Source organism: Perognathus longimembris, chromosome 4, assembly GCF_023159225.1.
Source record: "Perognathus longimembris pacificus isolate PPM17 chromosome 4, ASM2315922v1, whole genome shotgun sequence".
NCBI classification, from domain to species: Eukaryota; Metazoa; Chordata; class Mammalia; order Rodentia; family Heteromyidae; genus Perognathus; species Perognathus longimembris.
In genome coordinates, this window is record NC_063164.1 from 28,064,576 (window position 1) to 28,087,837 (window position 23,262).

Here is a 23,262-nt window from a genome sequence, read left to right on the forward strand (position 1 = left end):
AAAAAGGAAAAATTACTTTAAAAAAAGTAGCACAAAGACATGAAACATGTAAAATAGAACTTAAGAAATGTAGAAAAGGGGACTGGGAATGTGGCCTAGTGGTAGAATGCTTGCCTTGCATTCATGAAGCCCTCGGTTTGATTCCTCAGCACCACATAAACAGAAAACGACCAGAAGTGGCGCTGTGGCTCAAGTGGCAGAGTGCTAGTCTTGAGCAAAAAGAAGCCAGGGACAGTGCTCAGGCACTGAGTTCAAGCCCCAGGGCTGGGAAAAAATAAAAAAGAAAAGGAAACACTGATAACCAAACAAAAAAGGTTTACCACCTACACATACCCTCAGGGGAAGAATTATTGCTTTAAAGTTTCCACAGAAAGAAGGGAAAGAAACTAAAGAAAAGTAGAGTATAGTTAAAGGAGCATTGCCAACTAAAGAAAGCAATAATAGTGAATTTAAAATAATGTAGTTGTTAGAATAGTCACAACTACTTTAAAGTTTTAAACACCAATACAATACTAAAGAGCAACATGAAAATTGAGATGAGGACGGTAGTACAGGATAGAAAAATTACATGTATATATGAACACTAATTGTCTAGATGAACATAAACTAATACTCAGCTTCAAACTGCCACCTAATAATAGCAATTGCAACATTCATCTAATGCCCAACAGTCACAGGAATTCAGCTACTTTTTCATCTCCTAAAATGCCCTTGACTATAGTGGACCTAAATGACTTGGGGCCTTGTATATTCAGAATTGCCATCACTCAAGCAGCATATCAAATAAGCTAGACCAAAGCAAAGCAGAAAGCAAGTCCTAAGATAAAAATAATTAAAACAAAAATGAAAAGACAAAGCAAACCACCACACTTGAAGACTTCAACAAGGCTAAAAGAAGAAACATTTACTAGTTTAAGAGCAAAAAGGGAAGGAACGATAATCAATTTCATATGTAAATATGTAACAATAACTGAGTATCAAAGGAACTTTGGAATTTGGCCCTAATTTAATCATTTATACCTCTTCAGATTTGTGTGTTATTTAGCACCAGCACATCCTATGAAACATATATTATCCTCATTTGTAAAAGGAGGCTTGGGGGAAAAGAGTCAACTGGCACATGGAGAAATTATTTGCCTGTTGTTGAATAACTAGTTCCGGCAATACAAAAGATCTGAATCTAGGATTCTTGAGGTTCTTTCACTATTATTCATGTGCCTCCCTTGGGAGGGACAGTATTTGATATATAGAAGACATCTCTTTAAATAGCCATTCAAAAAGTTAATTTTCTTGGCCAACCAAGAAAGACCATTTTTCAGAAATAAGGTGGACTTGAGATGCAGAGAAGAAAATGACTTCTAATGTTATTCGTTTCTATCCACAAGGACATATGTTTTCAATAAATCCAGATACAATTTTTTGTTAATTCAAAGAAATTCAAAAAATTAGCTCAATCTTACTTGATTTGTTCTTTAAAAATCAAGCCTCCAGACAGGCTAAGAAAACAAGATTCAGCATTAAAATTTTCAGTCAATTCCCTGGGTTCTGGAGTTCAGAGTTTGACAGCAGCAGTTTGCGCTCAGCTGGTCAAATACCCAGATCCCTCTCAAGCAATAGTTGGACACTATGGGGGAAGCTGAGACCAGAAGGTTCACAGTTCCAAGGCAGCCCAGACAATAAAGAGCATATCTCAAGAAACTGGGCATGGTGATGCATGCCTGTCATTTTAGCTACAATGGGATGCCTAAAACAGGCAGTTTGCAGTCCACGTATCCTCCCAAGTAATCAGATGCAAGTGGCTCACGCTTGTAATACTAACTACTCAGGAGGCTGCAATGTGAGAATTGCGGTTCAAAGCCAACCCAGGCAGCAAAGTACCTGTGAGACTCTTGAAGGGGCTCTGTGGCTCAAAGTGGTAGAGTGCTAGGCTTGAACCAAAAAGCTCAGGAACACAGGCCCTGAGTTCAAGCCCTATGACCAAAAGAAGAGATAAATACCTATCACAGAAATCAAAGCTATACAATAATTTGAGAGTTTATACTCCCTTAAACACAAACTTTTTTAAATTGAAGAGAATAAAATTTCATAATAAATGTAAGATTTGATTTTGTAGTCACATAAAACACACACACACACACACACACACACACACACACACACACACAGCCTTAAGCAAATGAGGCTTCTTATGCAGCAGGCTCTCTTCCACTGTTGGGCTTATCCAGACTCATTTATTCACCTGAACAGGGAGAAGATTTTCACATATAACAGACAAACATGAGCTGGTTCCACTTCCTCAGACTTACGCATTTAAAAATGTTAAGTACAGGGCCCTTTTATTTAAACTCCCTATTATAAAACTTTGTTTAAAATTTTGTAATAGATTAGGGAACAAATTAGAATCTATGAAAAATTTAGTCATGTAGAAGAAAATAGCCACTGTAGAGTAAAAGTGAAAAGAGCCATGCTGCCAAAAGCAATGTACAGATTCAATGTAATATCCATAGCCCCAATATTATTATTCACAAAAATAGAAAAATCAATCCAAAAATTCATATGGAACAATAAAACACTAGACTTGCAAAAGTAATTGATGGGAAATGTCAAATTACACTACCGAGTCATAGTAACAAAAATAGCTTGGTGCTACCACAAAAAACAGACCCAAAGATCAAATGCAACAAACAATAGAAGACTGAAGAATAAAACCCACTCTGTCCTCTCTCCCTCTCCCTCTCTTTTAAACAAAATACCTAAACCATACAGAGGAGAAACAACTTGCAGAAGACTGAAACTGGACCCTTATCTCTCACCTTATACAAAAATAAATTCCATATGAATCAATGAATTAAAAAACCTGAAACTTTAAATCTCTAGAAGGAAAATGTAGAGAAAACCTTCTAAGTTATAGTCACAACAAATGTTTTCTGAAAAGGACTCCAGCCCAGTGGGGTGGCTTCAAGCCTATAATCCTAGCTACTCAGGAGTCTGAGATCTGAGATCATGGTTCAGAGCCAACCTGAGCAGGAAAGTCTGTGGGACCAATTAATCACCCACAAAAAAGCGAGAAGTACAGCTGTGGCTCAAGTGGTAGAGCACCAGCCTTCAACAAAAGAAGATCAGGCAAGGGAAGGAGTGACATTGTCCAGAAAGAAATGTACTCTTTACCTGACTTATAGAACTGTAACACTTCAGCACATAACCTTTATGGCAATTTTTGTTATTTTAAAAAAACAAAACAAAAAAAAGCAGCTCAAAGGACATCACCCAGACACTAAGTTTAAGCTCCAGGACAGGTACACACAAAAAAGGAGGACTCCAGTTGCCCAGAGGATAAGGTCAAAAATTGACAAATGAGACTACATCAAGGAGTTTCTTTATAGAAATAATAATCAAACCAAAAGACAACACAGAGAGAAAACCTTCACAAGCTATTAGAAGATTAATATACAGGATATACAAAAAGCTCAAAATATTAAACAATCCACAATAAATGGGCAAGTGAATAGACAGTTCTCAAAAGAGACACAAATAGCTAGTAGATACATGAAGAAATGTTCAACATCTTTAGTCATAAAGCAAATACAAAACCACACTAAGATTCCATCTCATCTTAGTAAGAAAACCATAGACAAAACAACAAATGCTGGTCAGGATGTCAGAGGAGGGAACCCTCATATCCTGCTGGCAAGAATGTAAACTAGTATAACCACTATGTAAATTGGTATGGAGGTTCTTCAAAAACCTGAAAATATACCTTTCTTATGAGCCTATCATACCACTATTGGGTATATATCCAAAAAGAGTAAATTAATATATCAGAAAGACACCAGGTTATCTATGCTGATTTCAGTGCTGTTCAAAATAGCCAGATAGTAGAACCAATCAAAGTCCCCAACAACAGATGAATGAATCAAGATAGGGCATGTGTATGTTTACGCACTATGGAATATTAGAAAACCATAAAGAAAAATAAAATCATATCACTTGCAGGAAAATGGATGGAATTGATGAATATCATATTGAACAAAGCCAAGCTCAAAAAATCAGGTATCCTATATTTCAGGAGATGCTACATCTAAATCTAAAGGAATACATAGATATATATAAGCATCTCTATAACTGTATATATAATTATAAACACAGAATATGAGTCTAGCTAAAGGACTATGAATTTTACAATAAAGACCCAATGCATTATTGTACTTCTTTTTACTATATCAAAATTTCTCAATAGATGCCTTTATCAAACGACACTGATCAAGATGCATTATACTAAAATTGTTGTGTTAAATTGAAACTCTTCAGTACAACTACTTAAAGATAATAAATGAGAAAAGGAAGGGGAAAGGTAGGTAAATACAGTCATAATACTCAAGGTACATATGTGAAAATAAACCCAGGTAACTTGAAGAGATGAATGGGGTTGGGAAAGACAGGGAATATAATAAAAGGAGTGACACTGATTAAGATACATTGTATTCATAAGCTGGCATGTTGAATTGAAGCCCCTTTTGCACAACTACTTAAAAATTTTTTAAAAGGAAAAGAATATGATACATTAATTTTTTAAAGTTTTCTTTATAAAGCTAAATGCATGGCTCAAGTGACAGACCTACAAGCATGAGGCTGATACTAGGCAAGTAATGTACTACTAGAGCCTATACCTCAGACAACAAATCCCAGCACTACAAGAAAAAAAAGTTTTTTCCTCAGAAGCAATTAATATCATGTCCAAGATACAACTGTACCAAGAGTTCATTAAATTTCAGTTAGATGTTTCTGTAATGCATTTTTACAGATGTTGTTTGTGGTCCCAAGACTGGCTGTCCTAAATCCCCAGAATTATATTCAATGATGTATCACAACTATGATCATGTTATATGCCAAGTCAGTTTTGCAGTTGTAAAGTTATCAACCAATTAACAAAGGGTTAATCCAAAGAAAGAGTATCCAGGTATGGCTACTCTAATCAAAAACCCAAGTAGAGTCTTGCTGGATGTTCGGAGCTCACACTTATAATCCTAGCTACAGTGGATGTTGATATCTGAGGATCATGGTTCAAAGTCAACCTGGGTAGGATGTCTATGAGACTCTTATCTCCAATTAACCACCAGAAAACCAGAAGTAGTACTGTGGCTCAAAGTGCTAGAGCACTAGCCTTGAGCAAAAAGAGCTCAGGAACAGCAACCAAGTCCAGGAGTTCAATCCCCATGACTGACACAAAAAAGCAATCTCCTTTGGATGGCTAGTGAATATCAAGTCAGAGAGATATTCAACTGATAGCTTTGTAGACTGAGGGTGTCACAATTGACCCATAGCTAACAATCGGTAAGAACACTCAGTTCTACAACCTCAAGGATCTGGATTCACTAGACAACAATGAATGAGTTTGTGGAAAGATAAAATCCTAAAAGTCTTCAAATAAGAATCTATAGAATAAATATCTTTATATTAACCTGTAAGACCCTGAATAGAGAACAGAATAGCAAAATAGTTTGTGGCAACTTATTGCACATTAACAGAAAATGTATACCCTGATCAATGGAGATATCCATAAACAATCATTACAGGCTGATCTCTTATAAGCAAGACCAGGACTATAACCGTAAGGTAAATGGGGCACTCAGGCTCTGCACAAAGTAACTTACTAAACAGAAAACTCAAGATAAATATCATCCATGATGAAAAACTACCAAAAATTTTAGTACTATTGAATAATACACTTACATGACTCATAATTAATTTTGGTTCTATCAAATCCTAGATTTTAAAAACGGTATTTAGAAGCAGACATGGTAGGTCATGCCTGTAGTTCAGCTACTGAAAAAGGGGAAGATCAGAAAGATGACCATTCAAAGCAGCCCAGGTATAATATTCTATTAGAGAGCTGGGGTATCAATCAACAAGCCAGATATGGTAGTTCACAACCATGATCCCAGTTTTGAGGCGGGCACAGTTTTGGAAGGTATTTTTTTTCTAGTCCTAGGACTTGAACACAGAGCCTGGGCACTGTTCCTGAGCTTCTTTGGCTTCTTGTGCTTGAGCCACAGCCAGACTAGGTTTTTTTTTTTTAAACCACAGGCCTAGCCATAAGGTCTTTCTAAGACAGCCCTATAAACAAATTTAACAAACAAACAAAACAACTATGTAGCTGGGACATGTACAGGTGGCTCAGTCTCTATTCAAAACAGCATTAATCATTACTAGATTATTGTGTTTCAACTTACTGTCCATGAATGCTTTTGCTACCTGAGAAAAAAACTATACCTTAAGTTTCTCCAGGGGGAAAAAAAAAAAAAGGAAAAAATTGTTCGAGAGATTAACTAGACAGGGCTCTGGAACTAAGGACCAAACACATTCTCAAGCATGACACTGTAGCATTCTTCCCTGGAGAAACTGACCAAAGAGAAGAAACAAACCTAACATTTGGGAGTCCCTGCACAGTCATTCTACAGAAGTATCCTCTAAGCGAACAGCCTAATTCTGACACAAGAACACTTAATCAGCATTTTAGCATTCCATTTAAATATTAATAAGAAACTGAAAAAAGACTTAACAAGAAACCCAAAGATCAAGAAAAAAGAGCCAAGAAAAATGCAGAGAGCAAAAAGAAAGCTCTAAGGGTATTAATACCTTTTATAAGCATCTTTAAAATGAGAGAGCAAGGTAAGTGCTCTTGAAAAATGTAATATGACAGACAATATATAAAAACCGACATGAATACAAATAAATCTGCTAGAAAAGGGGGGGAAGCAAAGTGTCTAAAGCTAGAACAGAAATAAGAAATTTATACTTTTAATCCAAGATACACCACCATCTGGATTTGCAGGGGTTCCCAAAAGAGGAAATAAAACTCATACAAAAAATAAATGAGTATCTAAATTGAGAAAGCAGATGAAGTAATCTGCATACTGAACAGAATACAATACTCATCATCAAGAATACCAACAACAACAAATGCTGGAGTAAGGATATGAGAAGATGAAAGAAGAAGGAACCCTAATACACTACTGGTGGGAATGTAAATCAGTTCAATTATTATGGAATTCATTATGGAGATTTCTAAAAAAAAAATTAAACCTGAAACTAGAACTACTTTATGATCCAGCAATACCATTCTTGGGCATTTATCAGTAATAAGTTAGGATACAATATAGACACCTGCACTCTCATATTCACTGTAGCTCTATTTACAATAGCCAAGTTATGGAAACAGCCCAGATGCCCTGGGGGGGCCATCAGGGCTGGGAATATGGCCTAGTGGCAAGAGTGCTTGACTCCTATATATGAAGCCCTGGGTTCGATTCCCCAGCACCACATATATAGAAAATGGCCAGAAGTGGCGCTCTGGCTCAAGTGGCAGAGTGCTAGCCTTGAGCAAAGAGAAGACAGGAACAGTGCTCAAGGCCTGAGTCCAAGGACGAGGAAAAAAAAGAAAAAGGAAAAAACGGGTCAAGAAAAAGCAATAGGGGCTGGGAATATGGCCTAGTGGTAAAGTGCTCACCTTGTATACATGATGCCCTGGGTTCTATTCCTCAGCACCACATATATAGAAAAAAGCCAAAAGTGGCGCTGAGGCTCAAAAGGTAGAGTGCGGGGGAGGGGGGAGGGGTATGAGGGACAAGGTAACAAACAGTACAAGAAATGTATCCAATGCCTAACGTATGAAACTGTAACCTCTCTGTACATCAGTTTTATAATAAAAACTAAAAAATAAATAAATAAATAAAGAGTTTTGAGTACAAAAAAAAAGTTAGAGTGCTAGCCTTGAACAAAAAGAAGCCAGGGACAGTGCTCAGGCCCTGAGTCCATGCCCCAGGACTGGCAACAAAAACAAAACAAATAAACAAAGAAAATGTAATACATATGTGTGTGCTATATATAAATGGAATTTTATGCATTCATCAAGAAGAATATTCTATTATTTGCAGGAAAATGGATGGGCCTGGGGAAAAAAATCATGTGATATTAGAGAGAACAAAAAGTACCTGTTTTCTCTCATATGTAGCAGTCCTAAAATATAGATATATGAAAATAGAGGGTAATACACATATACTGTATACATGACCAAACTGACTAAATAAAGTATGGTTAACACAGGGGTGGGTTTCCATGGTGTAATCCTTTTGAACTGTTAACAGATCAGTTTAACAAAATGAATACCAAGAAGCTCTATTAGGTCTTGTCTGTGAAAGGTAAAAACTAAAGAGCAAAGTGTTGACAAATGGAGAGAGGAATGCCGAGAGAATACAATAATATCCAATGTACATTTGTGAAAATGGAACCAGGAAACATGAGATGGGAGATAGATGAGGGGAGAATATGGAAGAGGTGACACTAATCAAAATGCATTGTACACATAAATGGATATGTTAAACTGAAACCTCTATGTACAACAATTTGGAGATAATGTCATGAAAAAAGAAAGAAAACAATCCAATGTCAAAAACACCTCACACCAAGGCAATCCTTATTTCGGAGTGGTGGGTAATGTTGGTCTTGGGCAGCAAGGTAGGCATGAGTAGGAAAGAGAATATGCCCTGGATTACAGGATTCCATTCTAATATCAGATGGCTCATATACCATACCTATCAATGCTTAAGAAAACAGCCCCATATCTAGGTAAGCAGGCAAACTGAGGGTATAATGACCAAAGTAAACTTCTACCAGGGGCTGGGAATATGGTCGAGTGGTGAAGAGCTCATCTTGTAAACTTCTACCAGCACAACTAAACCAGGAAGAGGCAAAGAGATTTAAATGGGAGAGGCAAAGAAGACTAAGCACCCAAACATGTGCCTTTCCCTCACCAAGGCAGCCACCATACAGATGTCAATTTGGAGTGGGGTCCGAAGATGAAAGCCACATGGCAACAATAGCTCGTGCCTGTAATCCTAGCTACTCAGGAGGCTGACATTCAAGGAAAGCAGTTTGAAGTCAGCCCAGGCAGAAAAACCCATGAAACTCATGTTACCAAAAAGTCAGAAGCAGACCTGTGGCTCAAGTGTTAGAGCACTAGCCTTGAACACAAAAGCTTTGGGATAGCACTCAGGCTCTGAGTTCAAGCCCCAGGACTGGCTCCACAGTAAAAAGCATTTCGCACCACCTACTAACCCTAGCAGCCCCATTCTACAAGATAAAACACCTCAAACACAGGCAGATTCCATGCAGTTGATCCTTATCTGATCTGCCCAAGTCACCTCTTGTAATCAAAACTCCCATTTTGCTTATAAATCATTCTATCTTCTTACTCTTCTAGGCTCTCTGCAGTGTCCCAATCTTAGAGAAGTTGTAGTCAAGAACTAAGGGATAGGGGCTGGGAATATGGCCTAGTGGCAAGAGTGCTCACCTCACATACATGAAAGCCCTGGGTTCAATTCCCCAGCACCACATATACAGAAAACAGCCAGAAGTGGCGCTGTGGCTCAAGTGGCAGAGTGCTAGCCTTGGGCAAAAAGAAGCCAGGGACAGTGCTCAGGCCCTGAGTCCAAGCCACAGGACTGGCCAAAAAAGAACTAAGGGATATCTGATGACCATAATACTTTCACACATCATTACATATCAAAGGACTAAGAAGTACAATGGCATCATACTTCTTACCTGCAATTCTAGAAGCTGGAAGATACAGTAGCTTTTTATTTATTTATCTCTGACAGTGCTGAGAACTGAACCCACCTTCACATGCTTACTGTACCACTAAGCTACACATACTTCATTGTCAGTACAGAAAAGTTATCCCCAACCTAAAATTCACTCTATTCTCAAATTATCAGGTATAAAGATCTATCAGTAGACACTAAAGGTCGTAAAGGATATAGATCTCCTATGTGCCCTCTCCCAAAAAAATTACTGGAGATATGCTTTAGCTCAAAGCTGTAGTGAAGGGAAGTCCTAAGTAAGTTCCAAAACTGTAGGTAGAGATCCATGGATCAGTTAAGAGGTTGAAAAAACCCAAAAGAGATGCTCCCAAGCTGGGTGTTGGACAGAGGTGCATGTGCGCGCGCACACACACACACACACACTCACAGAAAATTAACAATGAAAAGAATCAGTGGCAGTAGCAGCAGCATCCGGTCTTGTGTGGAAGTTAGTACTCTTGGCGGTAATCTTGGCAGTGTTTCTCAAGTAGCTACAGTTCTCACTACAGCACCAGGACAAATCCAGTTGTATTCATCCAGAGATCTCTCTCATCTTTCTCAGCTACAGGAAATGGGGCTGAAGCAACCGAGTCAGCCATGGAGAGAGAAAAGGAACAGTTCTGTAAACTATTGGTGGCTTAAGCTTTGAAATCACAGAAGAGAAAGTTTGAGAAAGTACTACAAGCAATGGGGGAAACTCTGTGTGGTTATGAGGGATCCTGCAAACTAAAGTTCAAGAGGATTTGTTTTGCAACCTTCTCATCCATGGCTGAGGTTGATGCTGTCATGGCTTCCAGGCCTCATTCAACTGACGAGAGAATGGTTGAGCCAAAATGTGATGTAGCAAAAGGAGTCTGGGAAATCAAGGGCTCATTTGACTGTGAAGAAGCTGGTTGTTGGTGGAATTCAAGAAGATATTGAGGAACATCACCATAGAGATTACTTTATAAAGAATATGGTAAATTGATACCACTGAGATAATTACTGATAGGCAGTCTGGAAAGAAAAGGGGGTTTGGCTTTGTTACTTTTTATGACCATGATCCTGTGGATAAAATTGTATTGCAAAAACACGACACTATCAATGTTCATAATTCAGAAGTAAGAAAGGCATTGTCTAGACAAGAAATGTAGGCGTTCCAAAGTTCTAGGAGTGGAAGAAGAAACTTGGTTTGTTTGGGGGATTCTCATGGCAGCAGTGGAAATTTTGGACAGGACCAGGAAGTAACTTTAGAGGGGGAATCTGATAGATACGGAAGTGAACACAAATTTGAGGATGGCTATGAGTATGGAGAGGATCTGGAGATGGTAATTTTGGAGGTAGCCCTGGTTGTAGAGTGGGAAGGGAAGGATATGGTGGTGGAAAACCTGGATATGGCAAACAAGGTGAGGGCTATGGAGGTGGTTATGACAACTACAGAGGAGGTAATTGTGGAAATAGAAATTATAATGATTTTGAGGGCTGGGGATATGGCCTAGTGGCAAGAGTGCTTGCCTCTTATACATGAGGCCCTGGGTTCAATTCCCCAGCACCACATATATAGAAAATGGCCAGAAGTGGCGCTGTGGCTCAAGTGGCAGAGTGCTAGCCTTGAGCAAAAAGAAGCCAGGGACAATGCTCAGGCCCTGAGTCCAAGCCCCAGGACTGGCAAAAAAAAAAAAAAAAAAGAAATTATAATGATTTTGGAAATTACAACCAGCAACCTTCTAACTATGGTCCAATGAAGAGTGGAAGCCAGTTGTAGCAGCGACCTGGGGGGACCATATGTTGGAGGAAACTGTGGTCCAAGAGGCAGTGGTAGAAGTGATGGTTATGGTGGGAGGAGCCAATACTGAGCTTCTTCCTATTTTTCATGGGCTTCGCTGTATAAATAGGAGAGGATGAAAGCCCAGAGGTAACAGAACAACTTCAAGTTGTCAAAATAATCATGTTAAGGAAACTCTCATCTCAGTCATGCATTTAGTAAATCTGCAGTAATATTGGCAGAAGACACCAGAGCCAGGGAGCCATTTTGTGAATGGATTGGATTCTTTAGTAACCTTACTGTGGAGGAAGGGCTGTAAAAAAATAAATGCCTTTGGGACCATTTCTTTGCTTTTTAATTGTTTCTTTCTAGTGATCTTTGTAAGAGTGTAGAAACATTCCTTCCTTGGTGGTGTTAAATTTGTAAGTTTCAGGTGACATGTGAAACCTTTAAGATTTTTCTCAAAAGTTTTGAAAAGCAATTAGCCAGGATCATGGTGTAATAAGACATAATGTTTTTCCTTTAAAAATTTAAGTGCATGTGTAGAGTTAAGAAGCTCCTATATGTACATTTATGACAATAAAATATCACAAAAATCACTAATGTTGTTTAATCAAAAGGGTACTATAACTATAATAGGAAGCTGGTGTTTTAAAGTTAAAACTACATTTGCCATAGAAGGAAGTCATTATACAAAAAGTTGAAAAAAGAAAAGCTTCCTAAAGCAGCAGTACAAGCATGATATTTAGAAATGTGTACCTAAACACTCAGGAAGCTGAAGATCTGAGGATCTCAGTTTGAAGTTAGTTCGGTCAATTAAATGCCAATCAAATACTGAAAGAGCTGGAAGTAGAGCTGTGGCTCAAGTAGTTCAGTGCTAGCCTTGAGCTCAGGGCTCCATCACTTGAGTCATGCCTCCAGTTCTGGCTTTCTGCTGGTTAACTGTAGGTAAGAAGCTCATGGATTTGTCTTCCCAGGCTAGTTTCAAACTGTGCTCCTCAGATCTCAGCCTCCTAACCAGCTAGGGTTACAGGCGTGAGCAACCATCACACAGCTCTTTAATCTATTAGTTTTGCCCAAACTCAAATAACAATGTTTTTGTCTTTTTTTTTTTTGCCAGTCCTGGGGCTTAACTCAGGGCCTAAGCACTGTCCCTGGCTTCTTTTTGCTCAAGGCTAGCACTCTGCCACTTGAGCCGTAGCGCCACTTCTGACCTTTTCTATATATGTGGTGCTGAGGAATAGAACCTAGGGCTTCATGTATAGGAGGTAAGCACTCTTGCCACTAGGCCATATTCCCAACCCCTCAAGTACACAATGTTTTTGGGAGTTACTATCCTCCAGCCTATTTTATCTCAAATTCACATCTTATTCATCTTAAACATGCAATTAATTCTAAGAATATAAATGCCACTAAAAAGAAATTACAATTGAATCCTGAAATTCATAAATGAGGATGACAAAGATGATATCTAACATTGAGACATCTTTGTATCCCATGGAGTGATCAAAAGCATTCTATCTTTATGACAATCTTCTACTGTAAGTACTATCAGTATCCCCCACACACACACCTGTTTTTTGGTCAATGGTAGGGCTTGAAACTCAGGGCCTGGGAGCCATCCCTGAATTCTTTGATTCAAGGCTAGTGCTCTACCACTTTGAGTTACCACTTCCAGTTTTTGAGTAGTTAATTGGAGATAAAAGTCTGACTGGGCTGGCTTTGAACCCGATGCTCAGACTCATGAGTAGCTAGGATTACAGGCATGAGCCACCAGCATCCAGCTTTCAGTACTCCCTTTTTATAAGTGAAGTATGCTGCCTAACTTAAACAGCTAGTAAGTAAATAGCAATGCCAAGATCTGAACTCTGGAAGTCTGGCTCTAGAGGGCATAACTATTAACCATAAAATGCATATTATTAATCACAATATACAGCTAATTTATTTTAGTTGATACATTCTACTAATGGTCATTTTGAAATTTGCCTTTCCACTATTTTTTTCTACTCCTCCCTGTCTTACCACCCCAGGGTCTCCCCCATACCCTACGTTTTAGCCATATAGGAGTGAACATGACACATACATTTTCTTATCTTTAAGATTCAACTACAAAGTTCTGTTCCTCCTTTTCAAAGAGAACTCAAAAGCCATCTTCTCTGAGAACTCTCTATATCCATCTCCTATAATTATTCACTCTCTGGGAACCAGAGTATTCATGATACTATATGTCTATGTATGTTTTACATGGCTAATTTGAATCTCTACTGTATAGTGCAGTAATATAGAGTAGTTTAGTCAAATTTAATAGAACTGAACTTAAAAAGACCACTAGCCAAGGCATAAAATAGCAAGGTTCTACAATGTCTCATGCTCACATGTAAAAAAGATATCACAAACCTAAAGGATTCACATGAAGGTGTTAAATCAACAGCTGTTACTCAAATGTTAGAGAAACACTGAATTCTTAGAGCTCTGTATTTCACAAAGTATTAGAAAGTAGATAATAATAATGCCACAAATATGAAGCAATGGTACACTTTCAGATTCTGCTTACTAGAAATAAATCTCTTCTTGTTGCTCCTGGCACTTTCCCACTCCAATAAATGATGAAAATTGCATGCAATGTAATACACACAAATTAAGACTATATCACCCACACCACAAAAGGATTAATGACTTTTTTTCTAGTGAGTTTTCAAACCATTTTCCTTGAGGTCTTCTAGTAAACAATTTTCGGTGCAGAAAAAGTATAACAAAATCACTGTAGTATAGTAGGAAGGATTTTTCAGGCTTACAGTGTTTTCTGGAAACAGTTTTTAGCAATCACCAAATAGATACTCAACAATTCAATTCTGGCTCTAATAAACTACAGTTAACACAAACTCCACAGCTTAGAAGGGTTGCTCCCCTCCTTCAGATGCTGGGCCAACTGTACTTCTGACATACTATCCATAAACCAGTATTTTCCATGAACCCCCTCCTAAAAGGTGGTTAATGGCTTACAGAACTCAGGAAAATATTTTACTTATCACCAGTTTTATTATGAAAGACCTAAGTCAAGAACAGTCATATACGTGGGCGGTGGAAGCTCACATCTATAATCCTAGCTACTCAGGAGGCTGAAATCTGAGGATCACAATTTTAAGCCAGTGCAGGCAGGAAAGTCTATGACACTCTTATCTCCAATAAACTACTTAGAAAAAGCCAGAAATGGCACCATGGCTCAAACCCCAGGACTGGATTTAAAAAAAGAACCACATGGAACAGATTCACAGAAAAAGATGCAAGTGACCATAATAACATACAGTTGATCCTTAAACAATGCAAGCTTGAACTGTTCAGGTCCACTTATATAAGAATGTTTTGGAAATGTGGTGACAATTGGAAAATGCTCCTAGAATAACTTCATAGCCTAGAAATGTGGGGGAAAAAGTCTTTAGTGTTATATATGCCACCAATACATGAAGTATAAACACCCCTTAATTTTACTATTGTCTCTGAGTATATAACAATGTATTAATCATTTTTGTCATAAAATATGTATAAACCTATTATAAATCCTAGCCACCTAGTAGGCCTCTGAAAATGGAAGGATGACCAATTGAGGTAGCCAGGAGAGAGAAGTTTCAGAGATCCCTCTTTATCCCACATCTATTATCCTAAGCTATTGGCAGACTGAGACTTGGTGGATCAGGGTTCCAGGTCAGCCAGGACAGGGAAATCCACAACTTTCCATCTTCAACAGAAAGGGACTGGGGCTACTGAGGCATGCTCCTGTCATCCCAGCAACCCTAGGAAACCTGAAATAGATGGGTTGTAACTCAGGTGCATATCTCAGCAGGAAGTATGAACGGATCATAAAATAACCGACAAAAGAAAAATAGGGCTGGAGGTATGTGGCTCAGTGGTGGAGTACCTGCCTAGCAATCATGAAGTCACAAAAAAAAAAAGGTAACATTTATTAAATCTTACACATACAAATGCTCACAGACCAAACATGGCTCCATTCTCAGTCAAGGAAAAAGTAAACCAAAGTGAAGATTCAGAATTAAAGTATAACTGCACACAATACCTGAAGTACTACTGTACTGCTGTCATAATTTCATAGCTAAGTCCTGTTGCTATTTCAGTGAACTCAAATATTACAAGTATACACAATGTAATGCTGATCCATCTCTACCTAACTTTCCAATAAATTGCATAGTCAGTAAAAAGTGATCTCCTGAGGGTTGGGAATATGGCCTAGTGGTAGAGTGCTTGCCTTGTATACATGAAGCCCTGGGTTCAATTCAATTCTTCAGCGCCACATATATGGAAAAAGGCAGAAGTGGTGCTGTGGCTCAAGTAACAGAGCTAGCCTTGAGCAAAAAAGAAGCCAGGGACAGTGCTCAGGCACTGAGTTCAAGCCCCAGGACTGGCAAAAAAAAAGTGATCTCCTGAGTTTCTATACAGTATATAGCATATATGTAAATATAAGAACCAAAAATATGTGTTAACTTCTTATCAGACAACTGTAGGCTATCAGTAGTTAAGTTCTGGGAGACTCAAAAATTATGGATGAAAAAAAAATTATGGATGGATTTTTAAACTGCACAGGGGATGGGGGAATGTCAGAACATCAAACTCACAGCTGTTCAAATCCATTGAATTGTATATTTTAAAATAGCTAAAAGAATGGATTTCAAATGTTCTCACTAGAAAGAAATGGTGTTTGTGATGATATATTAATTAGCCTAAAATGATCATACCACAATGTATACAAGCATCAAAACCACAGTACCTCATAAATATATGTAATTATTATTTATTGAATAAAGGTAAAACTAAATAAGAAATTTCATATAATTGTGAACTTAGGCTATGTCCACTAAAACTAGAAGCAAAACTAATGATATACAAAAGCTAATTTAACTAGATACAACACCTGAGTTATTTTTCAAATTCTCATTTATAACTACTATATAGCAAATATCATTACTTATTTTACATATAAGAAAGTTAAGGGTTTTGCTGGGGGGGCATTGATGGCTCACTCCTGTAACCCTAGCTACTCAGGAAACTGAGATCTGAGGATCACAATTTGAAACCAACTCATGAAATTCTTACCTACAATTAACCAGCAAAAAGTCAAAAGTAGGGGGCTGGGGATATGGCCTAGTGGCAAGAGTGCTTGCCTCGTATACATGAGGCCCTGGGTTCGATTCCCCAGCACCACATATACAGAAAATGGCCGGAAGGGGCGCTGTGGCTCAAGTGGCAGAGTGCTAGCCTTGAGCAAGAAGAAGCCAGGGACAGTGCTCAGGCCCTGAGTCCAAGCCCCAGGACTGGCCAAAAAAAAAAAAAAGTCAAAAGTAGAGGTTTGGTTCCAGTGGTAGAGCACCAATCAGCCATGAGCAGAAAAAGCCAAGTGAGAGCTCCAGGAACTAAGTACTGACAAACACACACAAACACACATGCACAAGTATACACACACATGCACAAACACCATATTAAAAGAAAGTTAAAAATTAGAAAGTTTCCTTACAAACAGATAGTTTCTTCATATCAGATGGCTCTAGGTGGCAGAACAATTTTTTCTTTGTGGGTCATAAGGCTAGAATTCAGGGCCTGGGGCACTGTCCCTGAAACTTTTGTGCTCAAGGTTAGTGCTCTACCACCTTGCACCATGGCTCCACTTTCGGTTTTCTGGTGGTTAACTGGAGATAAGAATCTCACAGATTTTCCTGTCATGGATAGCTTCATACTGTGATCCTCAGATCTCAGCCACTTGACTAAGTAGGATTACAGCCATGAGCCACCAGCATCCTGCTAAAACAATTAAACCCAGACCATCTTCCCAAATCTTATTCTAACTTCAATGTTACCCACATGTCCACTTTTAATATATTTGACACTTGCTGAATTAGACAGTCAGATAAAAGAAAGGAAAGCACCAAAACAACTTCATAGTTAACCCCATTGCCTAGTTACCTTTGAAGTATATCTCAGTTCCTCATGACAAACCACTGGTAGGCAACTGAGATGGTGTGTTTAAAAAAAGTTGGATGTCTAGTTTACTGTATCTTAGGCAAGAGAAGGACATTCTAGATCAAGCAGAGATTAGATCAAAGCCAAGCAGAGTGAAGCAACTGGGTAAAGATCCCAGTTTAAAAGATTTTGAGACATTGGAGCCCTAACAAAAGTCAGGACGTCCAACTCATCCAAAGAGACACCTTGAAGACAGCAATCTGATTTACATGAATTCTGGAAATTGAGTCACATGAGGTATATAGAACTATATGAGGTAGCCCATTCCTTGTACATTAAGAACTTTCATATTTCATTGACCCTGAAAACTAGTGATAACATCCATTTAGGAAAAAAAGAAAAAAGCCAGGCACTGGTGGTTCGCACCTGTAATCCTAGCTACTCAAGAAGCTGAGATCTGAGGACTGCAGTTGGAAGCCAGCCCAGACAGGACAATCTGTGAGACTTTTATCTCACTACTCAAAAAAGCATAAGCGAGAAGTGGCACTATGACTCAAGTGGCAAAGTGCTAGCCTTGAGCAAAAGAAGCTCAGGGACAACATCCAGGCCCAAACCCCAGGACTGGCAAGTAATAATAATAATAATAATGTGTTGTAATTAAAGATTATCCTTCCAGATTTTGTCATACAAAACAGCAAATGATTTAATCATAGCCTAATCTGTGCCAGGTACAACTAAAATTTAAAATCTTTTTATCTACATTGGTTCACTACACTGAAACAATACATCCCAGGAAGAAAGCTCTAAGACATTCACACTTGAATAAGACTCCTTAATACAGGCAGAATTCCTCTTATCTATTTAATAGTGCTACATGAGAAAAAGGTTTTCATTTTTTCTGTTTTTTGTGGGGGTAACCACTAAGGAAAATGGTTAATTTTACAGCATGAACACTCCAAGAAATGATACATCAGCAAGAAAGGAACCTTGGAAAACACAAAGAATGAGCACAGCAGAACTATGAGATCCCAGGAATCACAGTCTTTTAGAAATCACTATAGTCAATCCACACTTGGCCAATATTTCGTTCTTCTTGGTTGTTTCTCTGCTTTCAGTATCAAATACTGCAGTTGATAGGGTGACTAGACTGTTACCATACTGGGCACACTATCTCCTTCTTCCACCTCTACTGCCTACTTAAGTAGCTCTTCTGATATACTATATTGGCTCCAGAGGTCGAAGTTAAAAGGAAGCAATTTGGTTCACCAGTTCAAATAACCGAATGTGATATATGTATTTTTTTTTCCTGGTGCCAGTCCTCAGGGCCTGGGGCACTATCCCTGAGCTTTTTTTTTTTTTTTCCTCAAGGCTGGTGCTCTGCCACTCAAGCCACAGCTCCACTTGTGGTTTTTTGGGTGGTTATTTGGAGATAAATGTCTCATGGACTTTCCTGCAAGGGTTGGCTTCCAAACGAAATACTCAGATCTCAGCCCTTTGAGTAGCTAGGTTTACAGGCGTGAGCCACAGGAGCCAGTTCACTCTACTTTTAACAATCATTTGCATTCTCAATAGGTTTAAAACAGTACTCATTCTAAAAACACTATTATCATTTTTCAAGGCAAGTCTTTAAAAAAAAGTAGTTTAAAACCTTCCATAAAATAAATAGTAAGAGTCACATTTTCCACATCTGATCACATTTACTTCTGACTTACTTTACTTGGCTAGGAAACACAGTATGGTTTCCTGAAATTCCCAACCATTCTGCCTATAATAGACATTCTCCAGGCAGGGAAAGACAAAAGTATAGGTTGTCCCTATTAATATATAGACTTTCTGTTACATTGTGCCATCTGAGCAAACCACCTCATGAATTTTAACCCTTTCAACTTGCCACAATACAAATTTCTCTTGATTTACTCTTTTTGAATGATTCCACAGAAACCCAAAAGCTCCATTCAGAACCCTTCCCAAGCTTCCAGATACTCAGGAAAGCAACAAATTTAATTTTTAAAAAATCCTAGATTTGTTTTTTGTAGATCCAAATCACAAAATCAGTGTAAGAGAAATATCCTCAGACAAAAACAAAACAAAACAAAAACCCATACACCAGTCAGAGGATTGTTAACTGCTCCCCACTAGCTATTCATTGATGAAATCTCACAGAAGGCAAAAATCCGCTCCCAGCCTCTGGTATCTAAATCTGTCATTGCAAAGCCAGCCATTCAATCCCTGCAGATGTGGGACAGAAACACTCAGCAGCACACATGCGCTAGCTTTACCCGAGTCACTACAACAAAGTGACAATCCCAGTCGAGCCTCACCTTCCAGGGAGGGAAACGGTGAGCAGGGGGAGAACAGAACCCCAGGTTTATAATTAACACCTATCGGCCCAAGCACAAGCTTAGCGGCTGCCCTCCGCAGAGGGGACCCACGCGGGCTGCGCGCGGAGGAATGGAGATGGGCACCGAGCACAGCTGGGGCGCGGGGGTACCGAGGGCAGGAGAAAGGCAGGGCCGCGTCCCCCGACCCCCACCCCCCCGCCAGCACTCCGCCCCGGCGCGGGCCCGCCCCCAGCCCCGCCCCCGGGCTCCGCGGTCGAGCCGCAGTCCCAGCTCCGAGCCCCGGGACCCCCTTCCCTCGGCCGTCTCCCCCGCCACGGCCGCGCGACCCCCTGCACCGACCCGCTTTGCAGACCGGGGCGCTCGGGCTCCTCTTCTCCAGGGAAGGGCGGCTCTGCTCCGGGGACCTCCTCCGGTGGCGGACGCGGGCTGGGGGTGGGGCCGCGCTCACCTCGCCCGTCCACAGGTGGGTGGGCGACGAGCTGGGCGACGACACCGTGCCCAGCAGAGGCGGCGGCGGCGGCGGCCGCGGGGGGCTTCCGCGAGACCCGGGCGCGGCGCCACGCGTGGGGCTGGTGCCTCGCGTGGACGTCGCCGCCGCGCCCGTCTGCGTGGCTACCGTGGGGCTGGTGCGCGCCGCCGCGCTCCCGCCGCCGCGCGTGGGGCTCGTGCTGCGCGAGGTGGTGCGCGGGCCGCCGCCGCTGCCCCCGCCGCCGCCGCCTGAAGGGCCTGAGGCGCCGCCGCCGTTGTTGTTGCCGCCGCCGCCGCCGCCGTTGCTCCGCGTGGGGCTGCCATGTTGCTGCTGCTGCTTCAGCTGGAACGGAACCGTCGCCCTCATGGGCTGTAGGCGGCTCCCGGGTCCTCCGGCTGTGGCGACCGCACTACCTCCGAGGGCGCCGGTCGGCGTGGGGGACCCATTGCGCCTCACCCGCTGGGACATGGTCCCCCTCCCCTCCCCGGTGACTGGGCCGAGACGAGAGGGCTTTGTTGTGCGGTTGCAGAGAGAGGATTCCCGAGGCCAGAGAGAAGGCCCACCCCCTCTCGTTGGGGGTGACGAAGCTGGACTCTGGGGTGCAGGGAATGGGGCGACCGGGCCGCGGCTGGCAGCAACGAGGTGGTGCAGCAGCCGCCGCCGCCGCCGCCGCTCCTCATCAACAATAGTGTCTCCTCCGCTGCCCCCGCCCCCCGCGGGCGTCCATTGGTGTAGCGTCACCCGCGCTCGAGCCGTTCCGCCGCGCTGATTGGCTGCGTGGGGCTCGGGTCCGGGCCCCGGGGCCTTAGAGAGCTAGGATTTGCGCGGAGACCGTCTGCTCTTTAAAGAGAAAAAGACCCGCCCCCCTCGCTGGGGGAAGGGGGTGGGGAAGCGCAGAGAGCGGGCCGTGTGTATGTGTAGTGTGCGTGCGCGCGCGAGGGTGTGTACACGTGAGTGTACGCAGAGGCGCGGGCCTGGCCACCCGCGTCCCTCCTTCCCACTGCGGGGAACCCGGGGACTCATACCCTGTGATGTTGCCAAAGGGGCTGTCCAGAATCTGAGCGCCCCTAGGGATCGTCTGAATGAAGCCTTTACCCTAACAACTCATTTCCTTGTCACGGTAGTAGCTGTGAATTCACACGTACACCAGGCTCTTACTGGCGTTTTGTTTGTTTTGTTTTGTTTTTATTAAGTGGTTGTACAAAAAGGTTGTAATTCTATGAATCAGGTTATGAGTACAATGCATCTCGATCAATGTCGCCCCCTCTAACCTCCTCCCTCATTTTCTCCCTTTTTTTTTTTTTCCTGGCTGTTTTTTGTTTTGTTTGGGGTTTTTTCCCCCCCTCTCTTTTGGGCTTAATCTTTTTATTCTGTACTAATTACATCTACTAGTGGGCAGGACTCAAAATGAGAAGAAATTTAACCTCACTGCCATTTCACAAACACCACTCTTCTTGCTTGTTGTTTTTATGGTTGTTGTTTTTTTTTTTAAAGCTCTAACAAAAGAGCCTAGTCTCAGAAAGACTAAAATTACTGGTTAGAATGCGATTTTAGATAGTTGCTACTCTCGCATATCTCAAGTAGTCAAGAATTTACTTTGATCAGCTAGTGCACAGTCCTCTGATAGCTTGGGAAGGTATTTGCTGTCTTACAAATCGGTAAAATGCCATAGTTTACAGAGACCTTTATTTTATCCTCACTATTGGAAACAGAACTTAACCAACCATCCTAATTTTAGTCTAGTTCTAAAACGACCCAAGGGACACTTCATTTTTATAATGATGGATCTACACCCTATATATGTATTTTCATAACCCTTTGCCCTTTTCTACTTTATTAGCTATTGGTTGTACCCAGACTTCCAATTGTAAAAACATTAGAGTGATGGGCACAGTATGATTGGGCTCTCCACTTGGAATCCTACTGAATACCTGTGATGGAAAGAAAGCCTTTGAAGACCTAAAGAGGAGATTGAGATCCCAGATCTACCACATACTCTGAGGCCTTGGGGAGATCTCTAAGCCAGTTTTCTTAGCTATAAAATAGTTAAATAGTACCGTCTTCTTCGTAGAGTTCTGATTATTAACCAAATATTTCAATGAGAACCTGGTGTATAGAAGATGCTCAACTAGAGTCTTGTAATTGAGAGGTGGGTAACACAATTCACAATCAATTTTCCTTTCTCTTCCTCTCTCCTCCTCCACAGAGACTGCCCCAAGTCCTTAGCCCTGAAGTCTATCCTAAATTGGCTGATGGTGTGTAGATAAGCCTACATTGCATCACATTCTCTTCAGCTGGAGTGAGGAAAGAAAGAACTTCTTACTAAATAGTAAAACAGAAAACTGCCAACAAGATCATATGAAAGTGATATATCCATCCACCAGTTGAGCCATGCCTCCAGCCCAGATTCTCACTTGCTACTGCTTGGAGATGGAAACTCAATGAGGATTCTTCTGGGTTAGCCTCAAACTTCCATCCTCCCGATCACAGCCTCCTGAGTAGCTAGGATGATAGGTTTGAGCCACCTACATCTGGCTTTGTTCTTATAGTGTTTGTGGAGTTTTGGGTGTTGGGTTTTTTGTTTTTTTCAGTACTGGGGTTTCAACTTGGAGTCTGAAGCTTGCTTAGCCTGCTTGGTTGGCTGACACTCTATACCATCTGAGCCAAACCTGTAGCACGGCCTTTTTGCTGGTTATTTTGAGATAGAGTCTCAGACTTGCCTGTCCAAACTAGTTTCAAACCTTGATCCTCCAGATCTAAGTCTCCTTATGTGGCTAGGACTAGTAGGCATGAGCCAAGGGTTTGTTCCTATAGTTTTAGTGAAAACATCCATATTCTTTTATAAATCTCTAAACTGTGATTGCAAGGAACATTATACAGCCATTAAAAGAACCATTATAAAACCATAAATTCTGTCCTCTTCAAAGTAGAAAAGTCAGAATTATGTATCTATTATAGTTACACCAAAACAAAAATGTGTGTGTATATATATATATATATATGTATGTATGTTGTGTGTATACATACATATGTATAGATATGGCACTAGAGGGGAAATACTGACCTGAAAATAGAAGGTTCATTTTTAAGGTAGCACTTTGT

General features: G+C 40.7%; 1 protein-coding gene and 1 pseudogene across 1 annotated transcript in view; one reads left to right on the forward strand and one right to left on the reverse strand.

Annotated features, from left to right (window-relative positions):
• Positions 1-20,897, reverse strand: part of Fam117b (family with sequence similarity 117 member B) — a 52,017-nt gene extending 31,120 nt beyond the window's left edge. The window contains exon 1 of the mRNA XM_048344943.1: positions 20,031-20,897. Within this exon, the coding sequence (XP_048200900.1) occupies positions 20,031-20,628 (598 nt within the window). The 5' untranslated portion in view covers positions 20,629-20,897. The remainder of the gene's footprint in view (positions 1-20,030) is intronic.
• LOC125350387 lies at positions 10,104-11,493 on the forward strand (annotated as a pseudogene).
• Positions 20,898-23,262: the final 2,365 nt, after the last annotated feature.